Source organism: Ptiloglossa arizonensis, chromosome 4 (assembly GCF_051014685.1).
Source record: "Ptiloglossa arizonensis isolate GNS036 chromosome 4, iyPtiAriz1_principal, whole genome shotgun sequence".
NCBI lineage: Eukaryota > Metazoa > Arthropoda > Insecta > Hymenoptera > Colletidae > Ptiloglossa > Ptiloglossa arizonensis.
In genome coordinates this window covers 15,558,958-15,574,378 of record NC_135051.1, presented here as the reverse complement: position 1 = coordinate 15,574,378, position 15,421 = coordinate 15,558,958, and the positions used below count along the sequence as shown (strand labels likewise).

General features: G+C 27.0%; 5 protein-coding genes across 7 annotated transcripts; 2 read left to right on the top strand and 3 right to left on the bottom strand.

Annotated features, from left to right (window-relative positions):
* Positions 1 to 1,710: 1,710 nt before the first annotated feature.
* On the bottom strand, positions 1,711 to 5,201 carry LOC143145974 (uncharacterized). Of its 2 annotated transcripts, XM_076309869.1 has the most exons (4): positions 5,016 to 5,201; positions 4,838 to 4,876; positions 4,562 to 4,700; positions 1,711 to 4,363 (listed from the first exon to the last, which is right to left on the bottom strand). In XM_076309869.1, exons 3-4 carry the CDS (start codon positions 4,688 to 4,690, stop codon positions 1,925 to 1,927), a joined length of 2,568 nt encoding a protein of 855 aa, XP_076165984.1. In that variant the 5' UTR covers positions 4,691 to 4,700; positions 4,838 to 4,876; positions 5,016 to 5,201; the 3' UTR covers positions 1,711 to 1,924. The 2 variants fall into 2 exon arrangements, with proteins under 2 accessions (XP_076165984.1, XP_076165982.1); XM_076309867.1 differs by having other exon boundaries at positions 4,838 to 5,201.
* On the top strand, positions 5,189 to 8,424 carry Grip75 (gamma-tubulin complex component 4). The gene is made up of 10 exons (XM_076309870.1): positions 5,189 to 5,374; positions 5,472 to 5,642; positions 5,729 to 5,867; positions 5,973 to 6,172; positions 6,248 to 6,342; positions 6,423 to 6,730; positions 6,796 to 7,266; positions 7,350 to 7,527; positions 7,608 to 7,830; positions 7,930 to 8,424. Exons 2-10 carry the CDS (start codon positions 5,574 to 5,576, stop codon positions 8,176 to 8,178), a joined length of 1,932 nt encoding a protein of 643 aa, XP_076165985.1. The 5' UTR covers positions 5,189 to 5,374; positions 5,472 to 5,573; the 3' UTR covers positions 8,179 to 8,424.
* A 201-nt stretch (positions 8,425 to 8,625) lies between these two features.
* LOC143145282 (osteoclast-stimulating factor 1-like) lies at positions 8,626 to 10,177 on the bottom strand. The gene is made up of 5 exons (XM_076308506.1): positions 10,083 to 10,177; positions 9,651 to 9,697; positions 9,452 to 9,569; positions 9,153 to 9,364; positions 8,626 to 9,087 (listed from the first exon to the last, which is right to left on the bottom strand). The coding sequence occupies exons 1-5, from the start codon at positions 10,144 to 10,146 to the stop codon at positions 8,857 to 8,859; spliced, it is 672 nt and encodes a 223-aa protein (XP_076164621.1). The 5' UTR covers positions 10,147 to 10,177; the 3' UTR covers positions 8,626 to 8,856.
* A 420-nt stretch (positions 10,178 to 10,597) lies between these two features.
* Use1 (Vesicle transport protein Use1) lies at positions 10,598 to 12,676 on the bottom strand. Its single transcript, XM_076308505.1, has 6 exons — positions 12,275 to 12,676; positions 11,805 to 12,085; positions 11,655 to 11,704; positions 11,290 to 11,528; positions 10,888 to 11,214; positions 10,598 to 10,731 (listed from the first exon to the last, which is right to left on the bottom strand). The coding sequence occupies exons 2-6, from the start codon at positions 11,904 to 11,906 to the stop codon at positions 10,691 to 10,693; spliced, it is 759 nt and encodes a 252-aa protein (XP_076164620.1). The 5' UTR covers positions 11,907 to 12,085; positions 12,275 to 12,676; the 3' UTR covers positions 10,598 to 10,690.
* Positions 12,420 to 15,236, top strand: Snx1 (sorting nexin 1). 2 transcript variants are annotated; one of them, XM_076308504.1, is made up of 7 exons: positions 12,420 to 12,783; positions 12,983 to 13,204; positions 13,277 to 13,523; positions 13,599 to 13,763; positions 13,837 to 13,958; positions 14,093 to 14,392; positions 14,464 to 15,236. In XM_076308504.1, the coding sequence occupies exons 1-7, from the start codon at positions 12,688 to 12,690 to the stop codon at positions 14,809 to 14,811; spliced, it is 1,500 nt and encodes a 499-aa protein (XP_076164619.1). In that variant the 5' UTR covers positions 12,420 to 12,687; the 3' UTR covers positions 14,812 to 15,236. The 2 variants fall into 2 exon arrangements, with proteins under 2 accessions (XP_076164619.1, XP_076164618.1); XM_076308503.1 differs by having other exon boundaries at positions 12,423 to 12,789.
* The last annotated feature ends 185 nt before the right edge of the window (positions 15,237 to 15,421 follow it).

The window sequence follows — 15,421 nt, the reverse complement described above, 5'->3', positions numbered from 1 at the left end:
CATTGTAAACATATGTACTTGCTTAGAAAACTGTATTTTCATATTTTAAATAAAACTACTTAATATTAAAATAATTATAAAAAATATTCTAATAGTAAACATTAGAATGATGTAAATCAAGTGGAACATAACATGCATGGTTTACAATATTTTATTTTGGTAATTCTGTGTATACACATGAATTAATTTGTATTGTAGTATTTTATAGATGCAAAAATATTTTTTGTTAAGTAGAATATAATAATAAAAGAAAAAAAATATTTCAGTATCTGGAATATGAATCTAGTGAAGTAAGCTAATGTGATACTATAATAAACTGAATTTGAATTTTTTGTTATATATACCATTAATGGAAGTTTTTATCTGTACCAAACTATTACTAATAAAAATTCAACTTAACTAAGAAAAGTGTATCATGGAGTAATTGTTCTTTATTTATAATGGGACCTTGATTAATCATTTGTATGATTTGTCTCTTATTTTTTAACAACAATATATGTAACAATAATTGATTATAACAATGTATAATTATACTCTATGATACTTTTTCTGGTTACAAATAAAAAAACATAATTTATCAAATACTTCTTCCTTATTTCAATTTATTAATATTACTAATGTAATCAGTATCACTATTAGAATTCTAAACAAAATTTTACGTATTTACATGTGTGTTTGCTAACTTTATTCAATTTTATCTGTTTGTTTCCCTAATATCTTTGTTGTGGGTATACAATTATGATTACTTAGTTTTTTTTAATAATGTTACAGGTACTTTCAGGTACAATTTTTATTATGAACAGTTATAGTTGTGCCTGCTGATAATGATGCATTATTTTTGGTTCATATTTGATTCTTCATAAAATAGTACGTCATTGATGTAATTTTAATTTCAGAAAATGTTATAACAATAAAAATTGATAAATAAAATAATTTAAGAACTACTTATTCAATTACCTTTAATTTAAAATAATATTACTACAAGAAGTTGAGTAAAGTGTAAAAATCTTTTTGACTTACTGTACGCAATTACATAATAGTATTCTGTGTAAAACTAACTATGTCTGCAAAGTTATGGCTTATAACGACATAGAAGAAGTTATGATTTTATACATAGTTAAAGAAACCATTGAAATTAATTTTACAGTTAGCGCTTAAAACTGTGCCCAAACAGAAAAATTATAAAATAAAATTGATAAAAGCCTCCATACAAGCATTATTTATGTGATTTTTACAGTAAGAAAGTCTTGACATACCTGATACTCATGTATTCTGTGTTACAAACAAAAGCTTTGTACAAAAATTTATAAAAGTCCTGTGTTAAAATATTTAGTATCATAAGGGTATCACTATATAAATACAGACACTGATGTATTATTCATCACATATTTTTACAAAGTAAACTACTGAAAAGAGCATTGAAAAGAAATTATTTCAGAAGAAAATTTAAGATAAGAACAACATAATGAATTAGAAATCGTTGCTTCATTTTAATATCATTTTAAGAAAACAATTTCTTCTAAATTGTTTCAATTCTTAGATTAGTATAACTACATTGACATGTTATATTATATTAAACATCCATACATTTACTTTGTAATTAATGTACAACTTTTGAACTAAATAACATTTTTAAGAAATTCAGATTTGTTATAACACAATAATAATCAATAAAATAAAAAAAGTAGTTCTATGAAGTGACTTCAACACCCTTAAATAACTTCACCAACATGATGATTAAAAATTGAATGTAACAAAAAACTTTTAAGTATAAAATTATTACAATAAATAAATTTATGAAAGTAAATGTAATTTTAATAATTTCTGTTCAAATCTCAATTAATCAGTGCATTTTAATTTAACCAATCCTTATTAAACTGGTTAATCAAGATCCCAATATGTTTGTTTAAAGATTATATAATTTTTAAACTATGTCTTCAGATTTTGTATTTTGCAATTTCTTCAATTTTTCTCCAAGATGTTTATTTAAATGAATTCTAATTTCTTGTTGACTGTTACATTTCTCCCCGCATTCAGGACATTCAGGATCTCCTTCTCCGTGTTCACGTTTTCGATGTTTAGATCGATAGTTATAAGTAGAAAATGATTCACCACAATCTGGACATTGATACGGTTGTTCACCTGTATGTTTTCTTCTATGATGATCTCTAGAATCTTTTCTTCTAAAACTCATATTACAATATTCACATACAAATGGTTTTTTACCAGTGTGCAATAATACATGATTGTACAAAGATTTAGTGTCGTTGAATCCCTTTTCACATTGTGCACATTTATAGCGTCGTTCACCATTATGTTTACTTTTAATATGATTTACTAAAAGTTGTTTAACTCTATAAGTAGCATGACATACATCACACTGATAGAGAGGGTCTACTCTTCCTTCATGTACTCTCTCTTTATGTGCTTTTAAAGACATTTGATGTTTAAATTTTTCATGGCATTCTGCACATTCATACCAAGGCTTTTGTTTTGTTAGAATTGGATCTTGGTTATTTATTTCATGAACTTCTATCATATGGTATTTCAGCATACGATATGTTGGAAAGTCTTCTAAACAAATTGGACATGTAAATAATTGTGGTAATGTTACATTCTTATCATTTTTCCAATGCTTTTCTAAATGTTCATTCATATTTTGTTTCTTACTAAATGACTTATTACAAATATTACAGATATACCTATTATGAGAAAAGTGAATTTTTCTATGAAGTTTTAAAGCATTTGTAGTTCTACATCTTTGACCACAAATATCACATTGATATGGTCTTTCACCTGTATGAATTCGGTGGTGTTCCTTCAATCTAGCCTTTAATTGAAATGATTTACCACATAATTCACAGATGTGAGGTCTCGCTCCTTTGTGAACAAAAAGATAATGTTCATACAAAGAATTTTCTGCTCTAAAATCTTTTCCACAAGTACTACAAATAAATTCATTCATATTCTCATTATGTCTCATTTCATGAAATTCTAATCTTTCTTTTCGTACAAAATGCTTAGGACATTTAGAGCAATGATACTGTCGAGGAGATATCACTTTTGTTTCATTTCCATCAACCATTAAGGAAAGTGTAGAATCTTCACAAGTAGTGCATGTAACCAGATCATTAATAGCATCTGGATCTAAATCTGAGATTAATTTTCCACATAGATTGCAGTTTACAGAAATCTTTTCTTCTTTTGTTATTGCTATAGCTTTTTGTATAACATCAGCACTAATAGTATCATCACTAGTACCAACTTGTATTTGTTTTACACCAGAATGCTTATAATTCTTTTGATGACCATTTAATCTAGAACGTTTTGTAAATAATTTCCCACACTCTATGCAAATAAAACGTTGCAAACTTTTATGTGTATGAAAATAATGATCCCATAATAAATTTTCACTACTTGCTTCTTTGTTACATACTGTACATTCATACTTATATATTTTATCTAATTTGTGTCTTTCCATGTGAAACTCATATTTTAGATGTGAAAGATAACGTGCTCCACATAATTTACATACATACTTCAAGCAAGATTTATATATATCATTTTCTTCTTGCACATCATCCTTCTCAAATATGATATCTTGCGATTCAGTCATATATGTATCCTTTTCACTTTTACAGTCAGACTGACTGTCTAACCAATAAGTGTTATCACTCCCAGGTTCAATTTTTATTAATGGATCTGTAGAATCATAATCACAGTTCAATAAATTCTCATTGGGCTCATATGATATTTCTTCTAACTTTGGTACTTTTGTTGGACTAACAGAATTATCATAAGAATTAGATTCTTTGAGTTTTCTTTTCATTTTTTTTTGTACTACAGTTTCTGAATTTCCTTTGCTGGATAATACGTCAATATAATTTACATCTTCTTCTTCTAATACAGGCAATGCTAGACTCACTTCATTGGGTATATTTTCAGTATCTTCTGTATTTGTTGCTTTATTTTCATCATTCAGATGTATGTTATTCTTCTTAACATCATTGAAAATTATTACATTTTTATGTACTTGCATATTTTTTTCCTTTACAATATGATTCTTTTCAGAATGATTTATCATAGCTAATGAGATTTGGAAGGTATAATCACAGCCTTGTGGATTACTGACTAATAAAATCATTAAACCTATATTACAATTTGGACATGTATATACAGCATCGCTATGCACTTTTGAAAAGTTTGTTACTTCTCTAGATAAATCAAAAAAAGATTTTATTTCTGATGCATTTTCTAATGTCTTAGAATGTTCTGCTACATCTTGAATAAATTTGTAGCAAAGAATAATTTTGTCATAACATGGTAAACATATGTGTTTTGAACCACTATCATCTATAGATATCTGGAACAGTCATTCAAATATTAATTTAAAAATTTTTTGTAATAATACTAGTGATTGTATAATATTTGTTATGCATCTTCTTATACAAAATAGCTAATAATTTAGAGTACTTCAATTGGTAGTTGTTTCTTTAAAATAAAACTTAAAAGTTATGAAAAATAACTGATACTTTTATTTCTATGAAGTATTTTAACGTACTGAAATTGGTAAAATTTCTTTTATTTTATGTATTAAATCGGTTGATTCTTCAAAGATGTTTTTGCATTTTCCCTCCACGAGATTTACACCACATAAACGACATATCAATGCATCCTCCAATGCATCCATAATTGAATCTCTGTAAAGTTTATTATTAAAGGAAATTTATATAATATAGGCAAATATTGTTTTTATTGTTTGTTTACATTAATACATTGTCAAACAATTATTTTAAGTTTATTCAGATAATATTATATTTTACTATATTATACTTACACATAATTTTAACGATTTGTTTCTTTGAGGTTATTGTATCTACACATCAGAAATAACAAATCTAGATTTAAGTATATTATCTAAAATATGCTTTTTTAATATAAATAACACATAGATTAATTCAATATTCTTGAAATATTTTAGATTTAATTTAGAAATAGAAAAACATTTTATTAACCTCAACTATATGTTTTATAACACTCGAATGTTGTAAGCTACATTTTTATAATAACAATTTATTATATTTGCATAGTTTTTATTTTCTGAATGACGTTTGCTTAAATTATGTATCCTTAATTCTATCGCGTTAAATGATGCCTTATATAAACCAATAAATACACGTCGTCGAGCAAAAGTAGCTTACATGAAAGGAGAGACTTTAAGTTATTTTTCGTAAGGTGTATGTATTGTATACACGTACATAAAATTGTTTAATAGTTGGAAAAAAATAAAAGCATGTCAATGAAATGTATTTATTTTGAAAAATGATTTTCGAATAAAGTTTTTCGTAGCAACAAGAAATGGACAGACGAAAAAGTATATACTTTTTTTATTTACGACGTGTATATATAGATCGTTTTTGTCATTTTTATAGCCACAAAATATTAAACTTTAATGATTTAAATAATTGCAGGTTATTTGATTGAGTTTTATATTTTACTATAATTTTTATTTATATGCAACATGATTTAACCTGAAAAAGTAATTTTATATTACATTGAAAAATACTTCTAAAATGTTGCACGAAGTACTGCTGTCATTGTGGGGATGTTCAACTAATGTTTTGGAAATATTAGAAACAGATGTAAGGTTAAAACTACATTTCATTGGCAGTATAATTTTTGATATATTATTTTTTCTGTTTGTATGTTTTAAATGTATTATTTTTAGACTATAGATCTTGAAAAATATTTACATCCTGGGGAACGTGCATTACTTAAAAAAATATTGGACATAGTCGACAAGTGCAATGTTATTAGGAACTTTATTCAAGAATGTACCACATCAGATATTTTAAGATCCAATGATGGTATAAGAACTTTTTATTAGATTTATTAGATTCTATTATAATGAATAATTAATAATTACAATTTTATTATATTATAAATATTTAATATTGACTTATGTATTATAGAAATACAAAATATAGCTCAAGGTCTATATTTACAAGCTCTCTGTGAAGGAATGGATCAAGCTTTAGAACCATTTCGTAAAGAGATTGTTGATTTAGAAAATGTGGTTCTTCATGACAGTTATACTCCACTATCGTTAATTCTTTGTCGTGTTCAAAAATACATATGTCTATTTTCTGTTCTAAATTCGATTATAAAAGAGGTGAATATATTATATTTATAATATATATTATTAGTAAATAGTACAAATGTAACTAATTTTTTTGTGTTATTTAAGATTCGTACACAAAAAATTTATGGTTGTAAACTGCTACAATGTTTACATAAAAACATGCATACTGGTATTCCTGAAGTAAAATTAGCTTTAGAAAAGTAAGTAGTTTTTATTATTATTTTGTGTTAATTTGATATTATCTGCTTCTAATTAACTTCTTCTTATTATTATTATTCAGAATGGCTCATTGTGTACATACAGTTTTTTACAAACACTTAACAAGTTGGCTTTTATATGGTCATTTAGAAGACATGTACAATGAATTCTTCATAAAAAAGATATCTGAGGGACAAAACAGTTTGGTATTAGTAGATAATAAAAATAATGTTGTTGAGACAATAAATACAAAGTTTAACTCAGACATGTGGGATTATAATGTTCAAGTAGATTTGCTTCCTTCTTACATCAGACCATCACTAGCAACCAAAATTTTGACTATAGGGCAAACTATTATAATGTTTGGAAATGATCCAAGACACAAGAAAGGTAAGTTAAAAATAAAAAATTATAAACCTTGTGAAACAACAATACTAAAATTTTGTTACTTACAGACTTTGCTGTAGATGATCAAACTGAATATTCTATATGGGGAGATAAGGAATACGAATATTTTCTTAAGCTTCAAAATATCCAAAAAGAACCTGTATTCAATATTGTTGAATTTGAACGTACAATTGATGAATTAAAACAATGTATAACTGAACTTTTATGGCGTGTTGCAGTTGAAGAAGCACAACTTGTACAACAACTTAAATTAGTAAAAGATTTTTTTCTTATGGGACGGGGTGATTTGTTCCTTGAATTTATTAGGCTCACTGCACATATACTAAGTAAACCACCAACAAATCACACGTCTAGAGATGTCAATTTAGCTTTTCAAATAGCACTCAGAAAAATGCACTTGAATGATGAGAATGCTATGGATAGCTTTAATTTTATAATACCAGTCCCAGTAGAAGAAAATGAAGATGCTGAGATAGGAGGGACAGAGTTTACTGACAAAGAACGTGAAGATCCTATTGGTAAGTTCTTTTAAATGTACTGTTCTTCTTAAATAAACAAAAATGTTGACAATATATAATTACCGTTTATTAAATATATGTAGAAAGACGTGGATGGGGTATGATCATTCTAAAGTACAAAGTTATATGGCCATTACACTTATTATTTAGTCCATCTGCTTTAAACGATTATAACACATTGTTTCGATTTTTACTAAGAGTTAAGAAAACACAAATTGATCTATGGAATCTATGGAGTGAACATATGTATTATAAAAATATGTAAGGCATTATTGTTATAGTACTTTGTATGTAAGAAAACTAACATTCGTTCAATATTGACAATTCTTTTTTTATTTCAGTGATATTGGTGTCATTCAACTAAGAAATAACTTAATTTTTATTATTGATAATTTACAATACTATTTGCAAGTGGATGTATTAGAAAGTCAGTATACTATCATGGAAGCCAATATGAAAAATACTCGAAATTTTGAAGATGTACAAAAAGCACACTCAATTTTTGTGGCTAATGTTATGTCACAAACATTCTTATTAGGAAGTTTAACAGAACGAAAAAATCCTGTACGTTATAATTTAATTCATATGCATTTTCACTCTAAATAGGTTGTACAATACTACTAATTATATAAATGCATTTATTTACTAAATTTATTTTAATAGGTAAATAAATTAATCAAACTTTTACTACGACTTTGTGACGATTTTATCTTACAAGCATCAATGTGGGAAGTAGGTAATTTACTTTTAACAGAAAAAGAAGAACTTAAAACATTATCTGATACTCTTGAGAGTTTAATGAGCTGGCTAACTAAAACATTGAACAGAGTGCGTGCACAACCTAGTGGAGAACACTTAGCTCAATTATTATTAAGACTAGATTTCAATAGATGGTTTAGCAGAAAAATGTAAACAAAACTTATGTTGTTTTGAATACTTTAAGTGAGAAGCTTATGTGAGAATATGATGTATGTATAATGGTATTTTATTTTAAAATGAATTTTATTTTTCGTACTTATCTGTTAAATATTTTTTCAATTTATTTTTCTATATTTACTAATACATATATTAGTAACAAAATAATTAAATAGTTCTGAAGTTAAAAAATACAATATGAGACTCCCATTTGTTGCTTTAATTATTATAAATATGTAAAGGATAGCATGTAAACAATATTAAAATATTTTTTTATATTTGTTCATTCATTAAAAATAAATCTTCATTTCATATGATTTTATGAATATTTTTCTTTAAAAACTTAATTGTTTTGTGATAAGAGATTTTAATATATTTTTTATTCAAATAATAAAAATAACTGTTAAAGGCAACTAATAGTACATAGGTTCCTTTGACTATTTATTAAAATTCAGCAATATGATTAAGAACATTAATAAAAAATGTTTTATTTTATATAATAACAATATATTGTATATAAATATATTAAATAGTAATATAATTCTAAATCATTTTTAATATAAATTTTCGATTTTAAATAGTTATTTAACTATTGTATTACAAATTATCTTTATTTATCTATAATACTAATTGGTCATAATAATCATAATCCATAAATTGAAAAAAAATATTATCTTAATCACTGTCATCATTATAATCATCATCCGTGTACCCATACGTTTTGTTAGACTGACGTTGACTTAATTGTATCATATTCTTAATTGAAAGATGAGAAGATAGTTCTTCAGCAACTAAACTATCATTATTTTTTATCATTGGATCTGCACCATATTGCAATAAGAGATTTACTATATCCACATGTCCTCGACTTGCTGCCACATGTAACGGTGTTTCGCCCAATTTATTCTATAAGAAGAATGTGTGTAAAAACAAAAAATGTTGTCAAGATTATTATACTATAATCTACTTACTTGAGCATTAACTATAGAATTTGGCAGATTTAGTAGTTCTTTTACACAATCCAGGTGACCAGCACGTGTAGCCCAATACAGTGAAGTATTACCCATTGTGTCTAAACTTGTACCCAAAACTCCTTGTTTTATGTATTCTTTTAATAATGAAAGATTTCCACGCCTTGCAGCATCATGTAATGGTAATTCAATTTCTTCAGTTTGTTCCTCAACTACATACAGATTTTTATTTTTTTCTCCAATTTATTTGCAGGTATTGTCAATTATAAACTTTAGTTGTATATCTGAATATAACTGACCATAATTGGCAGGTACAAGACCCTCTCGATTTCTACACTTTGCTTTCCACCAATTTGGTTCTATGTTCTTATCATAAACATAAAGAAGTTCACCTTCGTCAAAGGATAATTCATCTGCCTATAAAATGTAAAATGAATTAATAAAATTATTAAACATATTTGTAAAATGATTATATTACCAATAAACAAATATGCTTACATTTTGTGCTATGTATTTATACAATGCTCGTACAACTTTGACTTTGCCTTAAAAAAAAAAGATAAACGTAAGAAAACTAGTATTTAGAAATATTAATTTACTATTTCACAATTAAATATAACCAATAAAAGGAAAGATACTAGACTTTCATATTTGCTACACTGACTGTCACTACTTTAAACAAATTATTAATAAATGTATTAACAATTAGTAAAAATTCCACATTCGACAGTATAAATTTATATTTATATTTTTTATTAACATAGATAAATTCATTGTTATATTCTCTTTTATTTACAGGAAGAGGGGTACATAAAAACACACATCTGTTATCATATTTAATAGAGGTATAGCACATAATTAATCGGTACCAAGTAATTATAATAGTCACAGGTAAAATTAAAAATGTTATCTATATTTCTCATTATTTACCAGGTTTCCAAACAGTTTTAGGTGGTACAGGTGTTTGCACAGACATATTCATCATGGTAGCCATGATTATAATAATAATAACGAAGTGTGTATACCATTCACAGTTATGCACGGCCAATATCTACATGCAGATTGCAATCAGTGCTGTACAGCATAAGCTACAATATGCTTGTGAATTTTTCCCAACTTTATGTCCAATAGCTTGGTTAAGAATCTAGTACTGCTACCTTACATGTGTGTGCTATTTCACACAAATGCCATAAGGCATCTAGAGGGAGATAAAACCACGTCATACTAGGTGTATACCTAGCATATCCACTTTTAAGTGCATACTTAAAAGTTTTACTCTTGAGAGTCGCTATCGAGAGCTCTTTTACACAAGCAAGCGAGAGAATTTCCATGTTAGTCAGTTGCTCCACAGTCATAAATATATTCTTTTCCAGTGTGTCCATATAAAAGAACCTTACTCTCAATGCTAGCTCCACTAAAGAGTCTTTCTCTTGGAAACGATTATTTAGAGAAAACTTTTCAGGCATAAGCAGCTTATTTATTAATAGTATTGAGTTGCATTTTAATAAATATATATACATTTTCACTTACATTAAAACCTAAACCCTTTTTTTGGCAACCTTCATGAATAATACCATATCTGCAAAGTAAAGCATAAAAATAATTTTGATTATATTAGATAAAAGTTGTGTTGTAAATAAGGATATAGAAGTTTAGAATACCATATATTGAACTAGCACAGTCAAATTATTTAACCATTTCATATTTTACATTCGTGTTGTAGAATGGTACTTACGGAAAAATACAACCAAAACAAATGCTATCATTAACCACATCCAACATCGCCAATGCGATGAAGTATGTTCATGGAGTTTTAACGATTCTGTTTTCAATTTAACAGTATTAACATCAGTTAGTTTATCAGATTTTTCAAGTAAAGTAATATCTTTTTTTATAATAGCATTTGCTGCTAATGCATGCTCTTTCATGCTACTAGTCATTGAAAGCATATTCTCTGCAATTTTCTCCTGAATATTTCTGTTATATTTTAAAAGCATATCTAAATCATCATCTTGCATATTTGTAGTAGATAATCTTTGTCTTATACCATCTTCCAATGACCCTTAAAAAATATAGATTAATAGATGAATAAATATGAATTTGTTTATTTTCCTCAGACAAATTAACATTTATTTACCTTTATTTGTGCGAAATAATTCTGCTCTTAATTCTTGATTATATTTTGCCGAAGTTTTTTGATGTATTTGTGTTGTTATGTTTGAACCTAATAAATCTGTAAATGTCGTAGAACTTTTTGATAACATTTGTACTGCTACTACTTTGTCCATTGGATTTGTGAGTTTTGTCGTACTTATTAGTCCTTTTAAAAAATCTATTCGTGTAGTATAAGTCATCAAAGTATCTTTAGATGGTTTGCTACAAAATAATAATATATTATTTTCTAACTGCTATAGTATAAAAATATATTAGAATATGGATTATTATTTACAAGTCGATCTAATATTATTAAATATAAATATCATAACAATGATACTGAATTACCTAGGCAATGTTTGCAGTTGCTTTATCATATCATCCAGAGCAAGGATATACTAAAATAATGAATATATTTACTTAAAATAAATTATTTTAATTATGAGTAATATTTATAACAAAATGAATACATATAATAGAATTATAAGTTTTATAAACCTTTTCAAGTTTCCAATCCTTATGAGGATCATCTTTTGCCATTAATTCACATCTTGCTAAAAGTCGTTTAACATTAATTTCTTCTCTGGACATTAAATTCATTTTTCAAAATTTTTAAGAACTCCAGAGATATTTTTTAAAATAAATATCACTTGTCAATTGACAGATTTATATATATTTTTTCATGACAATTTGTTCCACTTCATTTACTTTGAGATTCATCGAAAAATCATACCATCTTAGACGAAAAACATTACATATCATGTATTCCATATATTTCTCTAAAATTTATGATAAAGATAATTTATGCATATGATTTTCCTAGGGAAATATATCCGTATTTGTTGGTTCAATTTTACAACTAGATATTAATGTAATGTTTAGCAATTTTTAAGTTTTAAATTATTAGTGTTTAAAGAACATTACAATAATCTATTATCAGGAATATGTGTTTTTAAATGGATACTTACTTAAATAAGTTTTAAGCAGTGAAAATTGTGTATTCTTCCTCGTATTTTTTGAATATACCGCTACGAATTCATCACTAGACGATAATGATTTACTGTAAACGAAACAGTATTTCATATACAAAATACATTTTTTCACCCAACCACGACACTACACTAACTGATTTTACCAGTAGACGTCTTTTACTATTATAAATAGTATGACTGTGAATTTGATGTATGTGTGTTGTATCCTGTTAATGTAGGAATTCCACGTTACACGTAGAATATGTATAGAAGTTTAATTGGAAAGTTTGTAATACGTTAATACAGATACTGAGCGAAATACGATAGTCGTAGATAACGGTTGACGTTGGCATTCATCATTTAGGGGCCGATCCCAGTGCATTTCTCTGTAGATTGACAGAATCGCTAAGATGGCTGATATTAAAGAATCTCCACCGCTCTTTGATACTAATGAAACAAAAATTGACGATTTGGATGACGACGACGAGGATATTTTTGCGTCAGCGGTACAGGTACTTTTTATATTATCAATATATGTGTATAAAAATTCTGCAAGTTAAGCACCACTTTTCGTGATTCATTTGTTTTTTTTAATAAATGTAATTTTCGGGTTTGTTATCAAAAAAACAATCGATTTGAATAAGTAACCATTTTATATTTGTCTTAAGGTTCTTTGAAATGAGATTTAATATTATTTAAATGTAGGATCAGAGTCAGCTGGATGATTCATCTCCTTATAATGGAATATCAACAATTCAAGCAGAATTACCAAAGTTGACATTACGAGATGCACCTGAAGAGAATTCATTTTCATCTGTATCAAGTCCTGCACCAGGACCTTTAAGTCCACCATTGGGACCAATGAGTAGCGATATAGGTGATCTCCATGATGTTCCCATAAACGATAATGCACTTTCAACAGATGTGGTACATTTTAAATTATTGCATATTACTTATAAATTATGCAGAAATATATAATGTTATAATGCATGCTTGCAGGTATCAGCTGACTCACCTGATGTTTTTTTAAAAATCACAGTAACTTCTCCTCAGAAAATAGGAGATGGCATGGGTGCTTATGTGGCTTATAAAGTTGAAACAAAAACAAATATGCCAATATTTAGAAAACGAAATTTTAGCGTTATTAGACGCTTTAGTGATTTCCTTGGCCTTCATGATAAATTAACAGACAAGTACCTTAGAAGTGGCAGAATAATTCCTCCTGCACCAGAAAAGAGTGTTATTGGTACTGATAAACTTTTTAAACTTATATCTTTTACTATATTGTTTAATAGAGTATATATATTACTTATATAATTAGGAACAACAAAAATTAAAATGTCTGGTGACAAAAATCAGGAGCAAAATTCCAGTTCCACAGAATTTCTTGAAAAACGCAGAGCAGCACTTGAAAGATATTTAAACAGAACTGCAGCTCATCCAGTGCTTAGTGTTGATCCTGACTTTAGGGAATTTTTGGAAGCTGGTAAATCATAATATAAAACAAAACATTTTGTTGAATGCAATTATGTCAATAAATTTTGGTGTTTTTTAAACAGATATGGAATTACCTAAAGCTACGAATACATCTGCACTTAGTGGTAAAGGGGTAATGAGGCTCTTTAACAAAGTTGGAGAGACTGTTAATAAGATAACATACAAAATGGATGAAAGTGACAAAGTAAATTTTAAATATTTTAACTTTATATAATGTTTACCATAATAAAATGTGTAACTGATTATACTATTTTATTAATCATATTTCCATTAATATGAACAAATGAAGACAATATTTTTTAATTATTTATTTTGCAGTGGTTTGAAGAGAAGACATCACAAATTGATTCTCTTGATGTGCAATTACGTGCATTATATTCTGCTGTTGATACTTTAACTAATCAGAGAAGAGAGTTAGCAACATGTACTGGTGCATCAGCAAGATCTATTGCTGTTCTTGGTCATGGAGAACCAGGAGCATCTCTAGGAAGAGCATTAGCTCAGCTGGCTGAAACTTTAGAAAAAGTAGAAGTGATCAGAAAAGCACAAAGCAATAGTGACCTTTATCAATTTGGAGAAATGTTAAGAGATTATGTTGCACTCATTGGAGCAATAAAGGTTGATAAACAATTTACATTTAAATCTTAGTATTTGTATTGCTTCAATTTGAAATGATATTTCAATTGTAGGACGTATTCCATGAACGAGTAAAGGTTTTTCAAAATTGGCAACATGCTCAAATGATGTTATCTAAAAAGCGAGAGCAAAAGGCAAGATTAGAACAATCGAATAGAACTGATAAAACAAGTCAAGCTGCTACTGAAGTTATAGAATGGGAAGCAAAAGTTGGCAGAGGACAAGAAGAATTTGACAATATATCAAAAATGATTAAAAAAGAAATTGAGCGATTTGAATTAGTAAGAGTGGAAGATTTTAAAAAGCAGTTAACAGAATATTTGGAATCTATGTTACAATACCAAAACCAACTTATTAAATATTGGGAGAGTTTTTTGCCTGAAGCCCGAGCTGTCGCATGAACATTCCTAAGTAATAACAAAAAACCTGTGGAGAAAAATCATTTTCGTGCATGTTTTTGGAGTAAATTTCTGAACGATAAACAATACTTGTGAGGTGCGTGTATTTATCAACTTGCATTACGATATAATAATGAAATAATATTGTATGCGAGTAATCAGAAATTTCATAAATATTAATTTTGGAATACTGCCAATGCTTTTACGGATTTGAAAGCACCAAATAATATGGCATATTTCGTTCAAATCTTTGGCTATTCATTTTATGCCAATTATCTCTCAGTACGTCATGCGTTTATCATCTTCTTACTATTAGCTTATGTTAGAAGTATATAATGTATAATACGGTTTGTTAAAAAATGTTACATATAATAATAAAATTTGATTAAGATTGTATAAATAGAGAGCATTAAATATCTATTTGTTGAAACAAAGTCTAATGATATAATTAACGTTATTGATTAAATTTATGATTTCCATATTATTTTTAGAGTAGTGAATAAATATTCTAATTATATTTTTATTTAGCTTGATATAATTGATATAACATATTTCTATAAAAATGTGGAATGAAAACATATTTTTTTACATGTTAAAAAGTCAACAATATAAA

What these genes read in the sequence shown, in the direction of transcription:
- LOC143145282 (XM_076308506.1), bottom strand. Translation starts at nt 10,146, where the DNA reads ATGGCTACCATGATGAATATGTCTGTGCAAACACCTGTACCACCTAAA. An exon ending in ATAAATACATAGCACAAAAT is followed by an intron (nt 9,570 to 9,650) that starts GTAAGCATATTT and finishes TACATTTTATAG; the next exon opens with GCAGATGAATTATCCTTTGA. An exon ending in TCTTGTACCTGCCAATTATG is followed by an intron (nt 9,365 to 9,451) that starts GTCAGTTATATT and finishes ATCTGTATGTAG; the next exon opens with TTGAGGAACAAACTGAAGAA.
- Use1 (XM_076308505.1), bottom strand. Translation starts at nt 11,906, where the DNA reads ATGAATTTAATGTCCAGAGAAGAAATTAATGTTAAACGACTTTTAGCA. An exon ending in AGGATTGGAAACTTGAAAAG is followed by an intron (nt 11,705 to 11,804) that starts GTTTATAAAACT and finishes TCATTATTTTAG; the next exon opens with TATATCCTTGCTCTGGATGA. An exon ending in ATTATTTCGCACAAATAAAG is followed by an intron (nt 11,215 to 11,289) that starts GTAAATAAATGT and finishes ATATTTTTTAAG; the next exon opens with GGTCATTGGAAGATGGTATA.
- Grip75 (XM_076309870.1), top strand. Translation starts at nt 5,574, where the DNA reads ATGTTGCACGAAGTACTGCTGTCATTGTGGGGATGTTCAACTAATGTT. An exon ending in TGGAAATATTAGAAACAGAT is followed by an intron (nt 5,643 to 5,728) that starts GTAAGGTTAAAA and finishes TATTATTTTTAG; the next exon opens with ACTATAGATCTTGAAAAATA. An exon ending in TATTTTAAGATCCAATGATG is followed by an intron (nt 5,868 to 5,972) that starts GTATAAGAACTT and finishes TATGTATTATAG; the next exon opens with AAATACAAAATATAGCTCAA.
- LOC143145974 (XM_076309867.1), bottom strand. Translation starts at nt 4,690, where the DNA reads ATGGATGCATTGGAGGATGCATTGATATGTCGTTTATGTGGTGTAAAT. An exon ending in AAGAAATTTTACCAATTTCA is followed by an intron (nt 4,364 to 4,561) that starts GTACGTTAAAAT and finishes TGACTGTTCCAG; the next exon opens with ATATCTATAGATGATAGTGG.
- Snx1 (XM_076308503.1), top strand. Translation starts at nt 12,688, where the DNA reads ATGGCTGATATTAAAGAATCTCCACCGCTCTTTGATACTAATGAAACA. An exon ending in ATGCACTTTCAACAGATGTG is followed by an intron (nt 13,205 to 13,276) that starts GTACATTTTAAA and finishes GCATGCTTGCAG; the next exon opens with GTATCAGCTGACTCACCTGA. An exon ending in CACTCATTGGAGCAATAAAG is followed by an intron (nt 14,393 to 14,463) that starts GTTGATAAACAA and finishes TTTCAATTGTAG; the next exon opens with GACGTATTCCATGAACGAGT.